Below are 16,354 nucleotides of genomic sequence, written 5' to 3'. Positions count from 1 at the left end.
CACGCACGCACGCACGCACGCACGCACGCACGCAGGCAGGCACGCACGCACACACTCTTGCCTGCCTAACCTGTGCTCCCTTTGAGCCAGCAATTCTAGTTCTGGAACTAAGTTATACCCAAAATAATACCACCACCGAAAAGAATGCATTGAGATAAAAAAGAAACAAATTCAAGTATTAACTGTTGTTGTTTTGGGGCAGAAATATAGATAATTTTTTCCTTATTTTTCTCCCACTCTTTCTTTTTCTTTATCCATATTTCACCTATTTAAGTAAGGACCCTGGATTTAGTATAATAATTTTCTTTAATGACATATGCTAATAGGAATATAAAGTTTCTTCCTTTAAATCTAATGCCTCCTTAAAAATTACTGAATTATATACTCTAAGTAAGTAAACTGTGTTATGTGAAAGGTAGTTCGGTAAAGCTGTTATTAAAAAGAAAGTTAGCTGATGTCCTCTTGGCTGTCTTCCTATCCAAGATTTAATAACCTGGTCTAGCTCTGCCTGCATGGCATAGGGCAGACTTACCATATCAGCCAGAGCAATGTATAAGAACATTCCTCCAGCCAGTGCAAATATCCAGTTGGCAGAGAAGTGGCTGCCAGCCAGGATGCCAAAGGCCAGACCCACGTAGCAGCAGCAGGCAGAAAGGAAGTTGAAGAAGAGAGCCTGTTGGATGCTCATACCAGCATTGAGCAGGATGACAAAGTCTCCTACAGCGGGGAAAAGTAGAGGAAGGATGTTGAGTCAGGAGACAGAGAACATTGATGAGTCAGACTACTTAAACTATGGATGAAGTCTGGGTAAAAAAAATCAAGACAGCCCAACTGGAGACTATGCAACAAGATGAAGGCACCTTCATTTTCTCCTTCAGGAGCTGTCTCTGTCTGCCACACTGGTCATGTTCTCTCAGCCTAGAAGCTGAAAATAATTCATAGTATTTTGAAAGTAATGACCAAATAGCAATGACTCTTTTATCATTTAGTTCACAACTGCAATGGGTGGTACTTGCAGGAAATGAAATTTGAAAGGCAGAAGTCAGTCACAAGCCAATAAATGACAAAGCCAGAATCTGACACTGAGTCATCTGAGAGCCTGGCTTTTTATAGCCTCCCTTGATAAAACTAAGTACATCCCTAAGCTTCAGCTCACTTTATCCACTGCCAGACTTCTAGCTTTTGGGAGATGATACAAGATGTAAGAGATAACTGTTATTGAGCACTTACAATAATGTGTGGCATGGGGTATCCACTACTTTTTTAATCCTCAGGATGGCGCTATTATTAACCCATTGTACAGGTGAGAAAATTGAGCCACAGCACACAGGGCTAAAGGAGACAAAGATCCCTGCGAAAAACTCCATCATTCTAAACTATAATCTTCAACTGTTATGACAGATTAGATGTGACACAGCTTAGCAGGTGTGTTAATTAATGACAATGAGCACTGTGAGGTGGGGGAGAACAGCATAGGTGGGGCAGCCATATGAAGGATGCCCGCACCCATAATTGGGAGCCAGCACAGTAGGGGACAACACATGCTTACCCAGCTCATGTGGGAACTCCTCACAGAGGATGGCCACTGAAGTGCTGATGCCTTGGAACACAGACACGGTGAAGGAGGCACCAATGGCCAGGCCATCGATGAAGTTGTGGAGGCCATCGCTTAGAGTAATCATCCAGGCCAGGGTGCCAATATCAGAGTAGCGGACACCTTTTAGCCAGTAGCAGGCACTTTGGGATGCCTGAAGGTCCTATGAGAAAGCACACCCCCATGGCCCACAGAAGGTCACAGGGTGGACCATGAGCCTGACTCACCTGAGGCCACCACCGACCTTTCTCTTTCTTTTCTTTTCTCTCCTTCCTTCCCTCCCTCTCCCTTTCTTCCTTCCCCACTTCCTCCCTCTCTCTTTCCCTCCCTCCCTGTCATTCTCTTCTCCCTCCCTCCCTCCCCTCTCCCTTTCTTTCTCTCTTTCTGGTACTGGGGATTCAACTCCAGGCCTCATGCTTGCTAGGCAGGCGCTATACTACTTGAGCCTTTCCACCAACTGGCCAAGACCTTTCTTTTTTCTTCTGAGACAGGTCTCACTATGTTGCCCAGGCTGGTCTTGAACTCCTGGGCCAGGCAATTTTCCTGCCTTAGCCTCCCAAGAGCTGGGCCATCCCAGCAGCTGATGGCCACTGACCTGTACTGAAAGAGAGCCTACGATGACCTTCTCGTCGAGGCTGGGGATCTTGCCATCTGTCTCGCTGTTGCAATGAGGAGGAATCATGTGGTCCAGGTCTCCATTCTGCAGCTTCTCCGTCACACCCTCCTCCTGGTCCTTCTTGGAAGGAAGCGACTCAGAGGTAAAATGATTGTGTCCATGATGATGCTGGAGAGGCAACAGGGAGAGGGGTCAATGTGACTGTCCCCCAAACCCATCAGCCTAACTTGCTCAATGGAGAAAGCGTTATATACAGGGGCACCAAAAGGGTGAAGACAAAGACTTAGTGTTAGATATCAAAGTAATCCCCCACAGGGCATCACTCAATCCAGTGAGGTGGCCACTTCCATTTAATTATGTAGGTACCAGTCCCATGCTGGGCACTGAAGGCATCTTTCTGGAACTATACTACACTAGTCAGTCCTGTTCATGATGGTCACACTTCATACATGATGATATGTATTATCAAGCCTCTCTCCCAACTTCTAAAGATAGAATATATTCTTAGGAAACAATCTAGAACAAAACAAAGGAGAAAACCACTGCTGCTAGTAAAGGGCTCCCTGGCCAGATCTATCTCTAGTCTGATCTCCAGCCTGGCTAATATCCTTACAAGGTGAAACAGGATGATCTACTCATGACACTTATGGTTTCTCATACAACGTAAAGGAAATGGTGCCACCTCCCTGCACTGGTGATGCAGCACCCCACCTGGCCGCTGTATCAGCATTTTTTGAGGCAGGTCACTTCCTAGAACTTCCTGTACCAATAATTGGGCCTCACCTCATTTTTCTGCTTAAGAAGCATCTTCAAGATCTTCTCTGTGAAAAAGAAAAGGTAGAAACCCCCAAACACCACTGCAGACTTGGAGACATAATAATCTTCCAGAGGGTTGAAACCAAAAGCCTGCGGGTCCAGGAAAACACAGTGAGTTTAAGAAAATGAAAAACCTTCATTGGTTCCCTCTCACCTCTTAACTACTCCCTCAACTTCAGGAAAGGAAAGAGAGGTCCTGTGATAACTCTGCCCATAAGCAAAATCTAATTTTGATATTCCCAATATGATGTCATCTGCCTGGCTAGGTTCTCTCTCACTCATCTAATGTGAAAGACAGACCACATTTAGGATTTTAATTTCAGGGAAGAGCAGCTCTGGCGATGTCTTTGTACTTTTTGTTTGGTTGGTTTTTTGAGACAAGGTCTTACTATGCAGTACAGGCTGGCCTCAAACTCCCCATCCTTCTGTCTTCACCACCCTAGGGCTAGGGATCACAGCATATACCACATGTCCAGCATTTTTCTACTTTTAATGAAGACTCTATTTTAATTTTTCTTGGTACATAGCTATAAAAGCAAGCTGTCAGCGAATTCCACATTTAAGGAGAGGGTACTTGTGTTTGCTTTCCACTCAGCTAGTGTTTCTGGATGCTCTGCCTGTAAACAAAATGGGAAGTGGTTTAATTATGCTTTCTAAAAAGGGAAATCCTAGTAAACAGTAAGAATTGCAGTGTCTTCCTGACCACAGACCTCGCAGGGACCACAAACCAATATGACAGGCAATACCCCTACAGGCGAAAGTCTTTGGGGAATTTAAAGCCAGGCACAGTGACACACATCTCAGGTCTCAGGTATTTAGGAGGCTGACATAGGATTACTTGAGCCCAGGAGTTCAAGGCCAGCCTTCGAAACACAGCGAGACCTCATGTCTTTAAAATGTAAACAATTTTTTAAAAAAATGATGGTTGTTTTGAGTTCTTCCTAAAAACTTCACTTACATGGGAGGGGGAAAAAAATTCACTGAGAAAAGAGTACGAGTGGAAACCAGGGAAACTCTAGCCCAAGTTCATCTCTTTGATTTATAGTGCAAAACATCTAATGACCTGCTCCTCCATTTCCTGACAGGAAACAAACCTCAAATAAATTCCAATCTCAGCATTTGAGTGGCTGAGGCAGGAGGATCTCAAGTTCAAGGCCAGCATGGGCTACACAGAAAAGATCCTATCTCAAAAAAATAAAACAAAATGAATTCCAGCTCTCTCAAAACAGATCAGATTATTAGTTGATTCTAACAAAGGGAAGCTCTGGACTACTTAAAAGGTGAGTACTGCCAGGGACCAATGGCTCATGCCTGTAATCCTAGGTACTCAAGAGGCAGAGATAAGGAGGATTGCAATTCGAACCCCGCCTAGACAAATAATTCAGGAAACCCTGTCTGGAAAAAAAAATATTTTTCCAGGGCTGGTAGAGTAGCTCAAGGTGTAGGCCCTGAGTTCAAACCTCAGTGCCATTAAAAAAAAAAAAAAAAGTGAGTGCTTCAGGGTTTAAGAGGACCAAATTCCGTCATGACCCTCTAGTGTTGTCTTCCAAGAAGCACAATGGCCAAGGTGTGGGCTAGAAGCAACACACTGGCAACCCTTCTCCAGGAGAACAGGACTGCTGGAGGGAAAAGCGACATGAAAGGGGCAACTACCCCTCTCCACACAAAGCCAGGAAGGACAGCAGAATTAAAAAACACAGCCTTGGGAATCACCAGACCTGGACTGTAGGCTTAGGCTAGGGGCTCTTGTGTGGGTCAGAGTCTATGGGTAAAACATTACTTGTTCTAACAGACATCACAGAGTTGGTCCACTAAGAATGTAAAACATTTTGGAAAGCACAAGGTGTTCCAAGAGGCATGCGGAGTCATCTTTTAACTCTGTTGAGGCCTGCTAGACCACCTACAGTGAAATGCCTTATGCTTTTTATAATGAGTGGGTTTACTGAAGAGATGACTTAGAATCAGATGAAAATCTCCAAGGCTGACTACTGAACCTTACAACACTAAGCAACTCTATCTTCTGTGTAGTATTTTTTCACTAACCCGGGCAAGGCACAAAAATGCCATCAGTGTATGTAAAACCAGACTGTTTTGTTCAACTTCCCTTTGCCCCTAACTTCCTACTGAGAACTGGTCTTTTTTACTGAGACCCATGGATTCTGTTGATGTGTTTATACTTGTCTGCACTAAAGCCCCAAACTGAGAGCCATAAAGTGACTGACTTACCTATACTACTTCTTTTCACTCAACAGTCACAGTACTTTCTAGGCACCAGGCATTTTACAAGTAACTCACTGAACCCTCACTATTTGACCTTCAGATCAGTTCTGTAGTTTTCCCCACTTTACACAAGGAAAGGGAAGCACAGAGAGATAATAGCTGACCCAAGTTGTAGAACCTGGAGATGGAAAGGCTGGGATTTGAACCTGGCTCTTAAACCTATGCTATGTAAACTCTCTAACCTAAGTCCTAGCCTCATTTTCCAAAAGGAGAGGACCCTGAGGCTCCCTCCCTCTGCCTTCCATGTAAATTGAGGGTCCTCCCACTGTGCCCACTGTTCCCTAAGGAGATGGGCGTGCTCCAGTGCTAGTGCTCTGGCTTGCCATACCTCAGGGATGAGCTGGAAGAGGGCGTTGGAGTAGAGGGTTCCAATCGCCAGAGCTATGAAGTAGAGCAGCAGTCTCTTGTAAAAGGTCTTCTTCATGAAGGGCACCACGCTGGCCCCCATGAGGGAGCAGAGGGAGATGACGGTGACACAGAGGAGACCGTATCCCCACACTGCCAGCCCACCCAGGACAGGGAGCAGGACAACCACCATTTAGGGGAAAGAAGACAGAAAATGGGGAGGCAATAGGCAAAGTTGTGGATATTAACAAAGGAAACAAAAAGAAAAAACCAGAGAGACAAGTAGGGAGGGAGAGAGAAATAGAAAATTTATTAGTGATTCAAGTCTGATAAAATTTCCTTCAATCGTGCGAGAGAAATGAAGAGGAATTTGAGGTGGCCTTGGAACCCTGTGACTACTGTTGCTGCTGCCTCTGACAGCCTGAGTTACATTTGCTAGCTGGTGTGACTGGTAAGCAGGGCAGGGTGCTGCCTTGTCACACGTCTGAGGTGCACTCAGGTCCATCAGAGTTTTAGCTCAAGAGCTCTTTGATAGGACACAGAAGCAAGTGGAAAGTGAATGTACAGGATGCTGCTGGGTTTGCTTTTGCATATCCAATCTGTGACATCACCTGCGGAAAGATTTGGGTTGTGCAAGATACAACAAAGTCACATGCAGGGCAGAAGGGACAGTCAACAAATAAGATCCAATGCCCATAAAATTCAATTTCTCAACTTCTCAGTTATTTTTGCTTATTTCCACTTGCTTTGTGAGGAATCCAAGTGTAGAGAAGAGTTCCAAGATCACATACCACAAAAAAATATATATTTCAACTGCATTTCCCAGGGTGACACATTCTGGGCTAAATACAGCACCAGGAATGGGCAGGACAGACTGGTGCCAGTATGACACTCCTCTGTGAACCACAAGGTGGAGCATAGATAATGACAGACAACAAGGCTTTTCATTTCAAATCTCAAAAAAAGTTAATTAATTCAATTTCTGGAGCTGCAAAAATAGCCCAAGATGAGGCCTCCACTAAGAGGGTTTGCTAGATCCATGTGGAACTTTGAGATGGCATCAGGTGGTTATTCTTTTTCTTTTTGCAGTACTTTTAAAATGCACGCTTGCTAAGCAGGCATGCTACCACTTGAGCTATTCCACCAGCCCTTTTTTGTGTTGGGTTATTTTCAAGATATCCCATGAGATATTTGCCTGGGCTGGCTTCAAACCGCAATCCTCCTGATCTCTGTCCCCTGAGTTGCTAGATTACAGGCATGAGCCATGGGTGCCTGGCCTAAGTGGTTATTCCGAAAACATTTCTTCCTTCATCATGAAGAAGAAACAGGCAAAGTGTAACATCCATCTGGCAACTTTCTGGGTTGGATTTTTTATTGAGAAGGGCTGGGAGGCTGCAGACATGTGCTTTTTTAGGAAAGGCACCTTCTGCCACTCCAAAGAGTGTTTATATCACCAGGTGTTTGTACATTGTGGCCTCAAGACAACAGGATCCCTGTCTGAACTAAAGAGGAGGGTAGACTGTCAACTTGGGTCTTATTTTTATAGCTCCTCAGTGATAACAATTAAAAAACAAAATTACCAAACTTTAAAAACAGTCAAGTAAGGAAGGGTACCAAGAATTCAGTCCTATCAGGAAATGGTCAAGATGCAAGGTACAAAAGATTGAGTTCCCCTTTAGTTTAGTTTACTTTATGTTTTGAATTTTGCTTCTTTATTCTATTAAATCATTTTTGCTCTACATTTGCCTTTGTATGCTACAAAAGATGGCCTGCTTAAAAATCAGGATCCTTCACTTTTTAGGCCATTCTTTGTATCCATTGGTAACTTCTTTCCCTTCTACCTCATTCCAGATGGATAATCAATTAAGTACCCCCCCAGGATACAGGGTAAGGTACACAGCACCAAGGACATGGACAGCCCATCAGCTTCAGCTTCTCTTTGTAGTCCTACAAATGGGGCTCAGGAATGGAGAAAGAGATTCCCAGCAGGGGGTGTTAAGAGCCTTGCATCTGACATCACCTGAAGAGGCCAGAGGCCACCAAGTGCCCAGAGGAGTGAGAGAAGGCTCCTGAGATCCAGAGAAGGCATTGGTGGCCCTTGATATGAAGAAAGGTCAGTTCATTTCTCAGGTGGCAGCTGTTCAGAATCTTAAGAGCATAGGGTGAGCACATCAGCCAGAGGAGGGCTCGGCTCTGGCAGCCCAGGGAAGGAGGACGCGCGCCTGTTCTACTGCACCTCTGGGATGAGCTGGAAGAGCGCGTTAGAGAGCAGCGTTCCAATGGACAGGGCGATGAAGTAAGTGAGCACACGGCTGAAAAACGCTTTCTCCGTGCATGGCAGGACGAGGACTCCCAGGAGAGAGGCCAGGTTAATCAGTGAGACACTGAGGAAACCAAAGCCCCACACTGCGGAGGAACAAGAACAAATGGGGGCCCCATTACTGATGGCAAGCACTCCTGCTGCCAGGCCGGGCCCATTCTGACCTCAGGGGTGATCCGGGCAGACAGAGTCCCATCCGCCCTTCAGAAAATGTCTGTTGAGTCTGTCTTTTGATAGGTGCTGCAGCGAAGCCTCAGAAAAAGATGCCTAGGTTGCTATCTAAAAGAAGCTTACCATTTAGATGATGAAACTGGTAAACCAAAAAATACCATGAGTTAAGTGACAAAGTAAGAAACAGTGAGACGTGACGCTGGTTGCACACATTGCCTCAGGTGGCACTTGATGCACCGAGACTTTGTGGTGTTCACTCACAAACCTGGTAAGTCCACTGTCACTGGAGCAGAAGTACTGGGGGCTGGGGCTGGGGGGATGAGGCAGATAAAGGAGGTCTTAAAGGTTGATCAACAAAAACCAAAAAAGAAAAGTAGGCAAAAAAGTCGCCCATGGGCTGGTCAAAAAGTCCAACATTAAGCGCTCCTCAGCCAGTCCACCAAGGGTCTGGCAATGTGACAGAGCAGTCTTGTGAGCGCGTCACTATCAGTCCATCATTGTTCTATTTGCCCTCCACTTCTGGCCTCCTCACCTTCAATGGCGCTCGGCTTTCCCTCCTCTGTCTGCTCATTCTCCTCATTCTCCTGGTTCTCAGAGGTGCAGGCACGGGAATCCAGCTGCTGGAGGATGGTGGGGCAGAACTCCTGGAACTCCCTCTTCCCGATCTGAGACTGCTCACTGAAATTGTGGGTAGCAAAGAGGTCTCCAGAACTGAAGCACTGAAATGAGAGGGAGGGGGAGAAGAGAAAGCCTCTTAGAGCCTAAACACCAAAACTTGCCCCACTTAGCAGCAACCTGCTCAGCCTTCTGAAAGACAAAAGATAGACATACCCAAGCCACAGGAAATCAGTGAATTCATCTCTCAGGATGGGAGCAAGAAAGTCCCTAAACTTGAAAACCTGACCAGTAATCTTAGATATCAGCCAAACACTGAAGTTCCATGTACTAAGTAACACCCATCTGTGAATGGCTGCAAGGACAAGTTTTAGAACAACCAGATTCCAATCATTGTGACGAGGTTATGGTTTCAGGAAAACTCTTTGTAGACCTGGGGACACAAGCTTCATTCAGATACCAAATCTGGCTACATAACAGCCCAGGGAGCTATCATGGTCAACTACAGATTATACACACTTCTGCATGATACTGGCGTGTGGAGGGGTGAGGTGGTTTTCCTCAGAAACATTGGTGCTACCCAGTCAGGCCACACCTGGGCAATATTAGTCCCTTGACCTTACAATGAGCACGCAGGCACCTTGGGAGGAATTAGCACATCATTCTCATATACTGCTCCTGGGAAAAACTGCAGTTTCACTAACTAAACATGTAGCCCTCAGTCCTTTTCTGAGTTTAGTTTTACCTGGGCTTACCACTGAGTAAGCCCTCTGAAAGTGCTGACAACAGAAGTTTCTGGCCCTATAAGCTGAGGGCTGGACTCTGGTGATCCCAGGATGTTGATGCAGGGCCCAAGAGAAGTCCTCTGGGCTAAGGCTGCCTCACACTCTGCCATCCCTGTGGCATACTCAGCTTCCTCCCTGACACAGACACTTGCCACCTGCAGGTGGCTCTTTATCCACACCATGTGGTCCCCTTGTCCACTTCCTCACTCCAGAGTATTCATCCTTCAACCTGTGGCTACGGGACACTTCCTGCACAAACCCTCCTTGACTATTCCAGCACATTCGTCTCCCTCTCTCGTTTCTGAATCCCACAATTACTGCCCAGCCCATAAAATGTGATGCTTTGTTTCCATTCCAGAGAACTGAGATCTCCACCCAGAGAAAACTACTTAAATATGATTCACGTTTCTCGACTGCTCACAACACCCAGCACAGGAACAAAACAGATGTACAAAACCCTGTAGGCTGGCTTCCACAGCATTGCCACAAGTAGCTTCAGACTCTGATTAACCAAGATGATCTCAAAGAAAGAACAAAGAACTGCATTCCCTGGGTTCTAGTCCTGGTCCCTTCAGGAATGTACATAGGGACTTTCAGGAAAATGCCCCCTGCACCTGGAGGGACTGTAAGACTCACCTGGCAGTATGCAAAATGGAAACTATAAACTCTTGCAAATGCTGTCCTGGGAGCCATGGCTTACCAGCAGTTCCAAGTGACCCAGGTATAGCTCCAAAGATAGTCTGGGGAACTGAGGACCCGACTTCATGGCTGCCCTTTGTAAGAGCACCATGTGGCTAGTCAGGGGCTCTACTGGCGCAGACTGTGGTGTTCCAGACAGATGAGAAGAACTGGCTGTCTGCTCTGTCACAAAGACCTGCCTGCCTTATCCTACCAGGCTGCTCGGCCACCCTGTTCCTGTCTAGACAGGGAACCCCAGAGGCCAGAGATGGTGCTGGTTCAGAAGAAAGCCTTACCGTCGACAAGTTCCTGTGTCCCTGCCCAGGCTGGGTGACATTCTCCCGGCCCACTCCCACATCCAGGTGGTTAAGCAGGACCTTCAGTTGTGGCAGCGTGAGGCTGCCATTCTTGCCGTAGCGCTGCATGAGATCCTCCAGGAAAGAGGCAGTGCTGACAGGCGGCCTAGCTGTAGACGAGGCGTGAACCTGGGGAGCACCCCTCCATATGCTGAGCAGGGCCAACAGGAAGCAGCCTGGACACAGCAACTTCATGGTGATCAAGTATGCCTGCAAGAGCACAAAGCCAGTGAAGTCAAAGCCTTTCCCTCTTCCGACCTGGCAGTAACAACAGATCCTTCAGCCCCACACCAAGCACACAGGTCCCTCCTTCAAACCCTGAATAGAGTTGGCATTAAAGTCTGACTTCACCCCTCTCTCTCTTCCTCTGCCTGGCCTTGGAGAAACCCTTCTTTAAAGGGGATAGAATGAAGCTGGGGGCTGGTGGCTCACACTTGTAATCCTAGCTATTAAGAGGCAGAGATCAGGAGGATCTCGGTTCAAAGTCAGTCCAGGCAAACAGTTTGAGAGAACCTACCTTGAAAATACCCAACACAAAGAAGGGCTGGTGGAGTGGCTCAGGTGGTAGAGAACCAGCCTAGCAAGTGTGAAACCCTGAGTTCAAACCCCAGTACTGCCAAAAAAAAAAAAAAAGGATGGAATGATAATTAAGATAAAAGACAAATTCAGCATGTATAGCTAAATTTAGAAGTTAAAAAAATAGGGGCAGAGAATGTAGCTCATAGCACTTTGAGTGCTCAGCATCGAAAGGCAGGAAGATCGTGAGTTCCAGGTTAGCCTGGGCTATACAGTGAGACCCTGGCTCAAGAAATCCAAAAAACTTGACTTGTGCTATTTTACTACTTATTAAAACAGCAAAATAGACTTTCATGTTACACCTGGGGGATGGACGGGAGTATGGCTTGGTGGTGGAGCACTTGCCTAACATGAGTAAGGCTCAGGGTTCAATCTCCAGCACTGTAAAATAAAATAATAAAACATAAATAAAAATAGTACCTCACGTTCATGAGGCTCAACAGCAGAAGAAAATATTGCCAATGACTGTTAAAATAATAGGACTCCTTTGAAGAGTTATGCGATAACACAAATATGTAAACCGTTTAAATGGATTATTCTATTTCTAGAATTTGCCCTAACCTAAAAAATAAAAAGGTATACACAGAAAGATGTACTATGGTCAAGCAAATTATATCCAAAAAAGTAGGATTATGGGCTACTCTAGAGGTGGAGGTCCAGAGGATCAAGGTTCAAGGCTAGCCCAAGAAAAAAACGAGACCCTATCTGAAAAATAACTAAAGCAAAAAAGGGCTGGGCACATAGCTCAAGTGGTAGAGTGCCTACCTAACAAGTGTGAGGCCCTGAGTTTAAATTCCTATACTGCCAAAATAAAGGACAGAATTATGTAGCAGAGTCAGGAACTGAAAAGCAATAGAAAATGAAAGCACGTAGTACAATGATTTTTCTTTTGTTAATCATTTCCCTTAGTAAAGTTATAACTTAATTAGAGGGGAAATGACCCTCCTTGTTTCAGACCAGGAAGAAGTCAATCACTGTGGTGGTTTCCTCCCCAAGAACCCTAGGCTCTCCCACTGGATGCTCCACCTCTGGGCCTTTGCTTGTGACAGAGGAACAGGGTAGGTTCTAAGTGGCTAACAGCATGCTTGCCTGAACCCTGGCCCTGTCACTTACGAGCAATGTACTCTAGGGTAAGTTATTTAACCAGAGACAATACAGAGTGACTTAGGACAGCCACACAGCTTACCGTGACTGTCAGTGTCACACAGACACAGCTGCCCACAAGAGAAATTGCACTGGACAAGTCACTCAGCCTCTTCTGCCTCACTTTTCTCATCTACAGCATTGGTACCCACCCCCACTGGATTACTGTGGCTCACGCCTGTGAGAGCCTATCTTGAAAAAAACCCTTCACAAAAAAGGGCTGGTGGAGTAGGCCTGAGTTCAAGCCTCAGTACCATGAAAAAAAAAAAAAAAAAAAAACAAAGAAAGAAAATTTAATGGCCCAAGCTAGGGCCAGGGCCTTGCTGAGTACCTGAACTAAAGTGCTCAGAATCTGGCTATAAGGGCTAGATGTGGTGGCACTCCTGTCATCTCAACACTTGAGAGGCTGAGGCAGGAGGACCTTGAATTCAAGGCCAGCCCAGTCTACACAGTGAGACTGTCTCGAAATAAATAAATACAATCTGGCTATCATTATTCTAAGACATAACTAGCAAGGTTCTCCCAGCTTCGATTCTCAGCTCAAACACGAAGCTGCTGCTACTGCTGGAACTGTCTGGAATACCTTGTGGCTAACCTTGCTCTCCACTAAAACAATCACAACTCCAGGCTTGCAGCACATGTCACACAACGATCCTAGGGGCGTTCAAGCTTTAGGTTCCACACATGGGGCGTGCACAGACTGTGGGACATAAAATGTTACTCTTTGGTGTGATACACTTTGAGTGGCCATGGATGTATTAGGCAACAGCAAAACTGGTGGTCTGCAAGCATTCCTTTCAGACTCAGAACTCTCCAACACCACCAAGTGAGCGAGCCACTCTTAGGCAAAAATGACTAAGCTCATTGCCCAAAGAAAGCAATTCTCCATCCAGCAGTCTATGAGCAGTCCACATAGCATGTGCTGTGCTGCCAGCAAGGGGGAGGAGGTCCGTGTGGCTGCAGGAAAACAGGCGAAGAGATGACGGGCAGCAGCAGCATCTGTCCAGGGCAGATCATGCTAAGCACCTGGCATTCAGTGTCTCCCTTAAGAGAAACCGGGAAACTTACCCCTACCTGACAGATAAGGAACTTGGGTTCAGTGATTAGGAAACACGATCCACAGCCAGCAAAGCCAGAAACTGAATTTTTCATGAACCTGAAGCCAGATCTGAACGACACTCAAGTCAGTGTGTCCTTAACCAGTATGCGCTCAGCATGAAGACAAAGGAGCCGCCCTGGATGCTATGTAGAGCCACACACCTGGCGTGCCTCTAAGCAGATGTGACAATTCAGCCTCAGGAGGCACCCTAGATCCAGGTCTGAGATGCCCTAAAGAGCTGGGATGGGAAACGCCCCTCAGGGATGCCTCAGAGGCCAGGCTGTATTGTATTACAGGACTCCTGCTGCAGAACCACAGAACACTGTTCCCACTTCAAATACAGTCTTCAAATTCATCTGCAGCAACTTCAACATACTCTGAAAAAAACTAACAGAGCCACTTCAAATATAGGCACTCTAGGGTGGTTTTAGCAGCTCTGGAGGACAGGTATTCAAGGGGCATTTATGAAGTGCTTGCTCTCCACGGCCCCTAAACCCCTCATGTGGCTGCTAAGACAGCTGGAGTGCTAGCAAAGAGGCATCTTCTGACTGGTAGCAAGAAAGGTAAGCCACAGGCCACTTTCATTTCTCCCGGGCCACCTTCCCTCCCCTCTCCCTGCCAGCATAGCTGCTTGTTATGCTAGGAATTATGCTGCTTAGGGCTCTGCTGACGACCACAAGACAGTGTTGGGGCTCCACAGTCCAGGCCAGTCCCCACGAGGCAGACAGACTCAGCAAGCAGAGTGCTGCTGTGTGGCCCACACTTGAGAGCTGAACTCACCCCACAAAGGGTCAAGGGACAGTAAGGAGCCTGAAACCAGAATCTTGGAGCTGCTGAGGACACTCCAAACCCAAGTAGCTTTGGCCTTTTGGCAGACATGAACAGGGTGCTTTCTGCTCCAATGGAAAAGCACCCCCCAAACCATATGTTATTCTTAGCAAGCAAAGAGTTTTTAAAGGCTCTTTGGAGGGGAGAAAGAAGAGGGAGAAGAAAACACACAACTCTTTGCCACAGCTGGGACACAAGGCTAGGGCAGTGGTCCTCACCAGGGTAGGAGGAAGCCAGTTCTGTGTGTGACTTCAGGTGATCTACTCAACCGTCCAGGGGTGCTGAGCCAGCTGCCCTTAAGGGCAGAGAGGACACCTGCCAGGGGTGCTAAGAAGAGCAGGGGAAAGAGACAAAGGCTCCAGTGTGCTGTTGGCTCAAGCCACCAGGCCCTGCTTGGTGAAGCTGGGTCACAGCCCCTGTGTTAACTGAGCTCAAGGTCAGAGAAGTGAATTATTTTAGCACCTCAGGTCTATCACCAGGCACCAGACCTGACCCTCCAAGGGAATGAAAGACCTAGGAGAAAGTCAGCATGACGATTATTCTGGAATGTTCTGTGATGCTTCAGAAGTTTCCTTGCCATACCAGAGGCTCCTAAATTAGGATTCGATCTACTATTGTCCCTCTGCTGTATCCAGAAGCATCTCATCCTAGAAGTGGCAGTTTGGCTCTGGTGGCACACCTCATGTTTAGCCACACTCCATCTTTTCTAGGCCTACCTTCCCTGTCACAGAAGAGCCAAACATTTACTTCTCCTTGAGGTAACCAGGTGGGAACTTGCCACAGTGCTCAGTCAACAAGCTGGCACTGAGGGGAGAACAGACCACAGAAACCTGAAGGACCTAGGGTGGCCAGGCCTCCAGTCTATGCCTCACCAACTGGCCAGGGAGCCCATCACTCTGCTCTTAGATTCCTCTGGGCTCAAACATAAAACATGGAAGAAAAGACCAAATGCTCTAGACAATGATGGCCAAGGCAAAACTGTTTCCAAGGTCAACAGGATGTGTTCTTGCATATGCTCCCCACTTACGTCCACTCCATCCCCATGGGGTGTGGGAGTACAGTAGACGGCAAGAGTAGAACTCAAGCTGGGATCTCAGTCAGTTGTAGGCCTAGGCTCAGCTCAGTTGGAGGCCAGTCTGAACCGAGTTTTTATAGGCCCTTTACTTAAAATTGAAAAAAGGCTGATTGTCCACACAAGGAAAGAGCACGGGGATGGAAGGCGGAAGAAGAGGTATTAGGGGACGCAGAAGAAGCCATACTGATAGAAATATTGCCCTCTTGTTTCCACTGCTGACAGCCCTTGATGAATCACCTGTCCTCTCAACTGTCTTCTCATCACCTGAAATTCCAAGGACATAAAATGACACCTCTGGTTCTTACACATGCCTCAAGGACAGAGAGGCAGGGAAGCCTCTGATGTCTACACATCATCCAGAGTTAGGAATGTCAACAACCCAACCAGCTACAAAGTGGCTCCCATTACCACCTTGTGGTTTCTTCCCCAGTAAGCAGCTCATTTCTGCAGAAGGCCTTAAGGCAGACTGGACTTTCTCCAGCACCTGGCCACACCCCATTCTAGGGTTGTGTGACCTGTTGGCCAAAAGGTTAACCAGTAATAGATAAAAACAAAAGCAAAAGGCCTGGGGTGAATCAGGGAACATTTCTGAGCCTTAGTAAAGGGCCAGATAGAAAAAAAAAAAAAGAGAGAGAGAGAGAGAGAGAGAGAGAGAGAGAGAAACTTGCAGATAAAAGACAAAGCTAGGCCTTGGGGTAGAAGGTGGAGACCTCAAAAAATCCTGGGTTTTACAGCTGGAGCTATCTGTAGTTCCAGCATTTGGGAGGCTGTGGCAGGAGGATCAAGACCAGCAAGGGCTGTATAAAATGAGACCCTGTCTCAAATAATCTGGGGAAAGAGGCAAACTGTCAGGATTCTTTGTCCTCTTCAATGAGGAGTGGTGGAAAAATCTGGGGGGTGGGGAGGTGAAAGTGAATAAGAACAATGGGCTGACCCTGAGGGAAGTGAAGTCTCCAGGGCCACTACTGAACTGGGAAAACCAGTCAGTTCCCGGGAGAGAGCATTCCTCCCTTCCTTCCAACAGGAATGGGCTACATCTCCCAAAACAGTGCACTCA

At 46.7% G+C, this 16,354-nt stretch overlaps 1 protein-coding gene across 4 annotated transcripts in view; it reads right to left on the bottom strand.

The window, feature by feature from the left end:
- Slc39a14 (solute carrier family 39 member 14) overlaps window positions 1-16,354 on the bottom strand; it is a 53,387-nt gene that overhangs the window by 13,461 nt on the left and 23,572 nt on the right. For 3 of the 4 annotated variants that reach the window (XM_074055151.1, XM_074055149.1, XM_074055150.1), the window contains 7 exons: window positions 10,517-10,786; window positions 8,675-8,861; window positions 7,888-8,057; window positions 2,994-3,116; window positions 2,190-2,378; window positions 1,550-1,757; window positions 533-717 (listed from right to left, as the gene is read on the bottom strand). In XM_074055151.1, coding sequence (XP_073911252.1) covers window positions 533-717; window positions 1,550-1,757; window positions 2,190-2,378; window positions 2,994-3,116; window positions 7,888-8,057; window positions 8,675-8,861; window positions 10,517-10,771 — 1,317 coding nt within the window. In that variant the 5' untranslated portion in view covers window positions 10,772-10,786. Of the gene's footprint in view, window positions 1-532; window positions 718-1,549; window positions 1,758-2,189; window positions 2,379-2,993; window positions 3,117-5,634; window positions 5,805-7,887; window positions 8,058-8,674; window positions 8,862-10,516; window positions 10,787-16,354 lie in introns of all 4 variants that reach the window. The other variant, XM_020169793.2, reaches the window with a different exon arrangement.

This window comes from Castor canadensis, chromosome 14 (assembly GCF_047511655.1).
Source record: "Castor canadensis chromosome 14, mCasCan1.hap1v2, whole genome shotgun sequence".
NCBI classification, from domain to species: Eukaryota; Metazoa; Chordata; class Mammalia; order Rodentia; family Castoridae; genus Castor; species Castor canadensis.
This window is presented reverse-complemented; position numbering and strand designations above follow the sequence as displayed.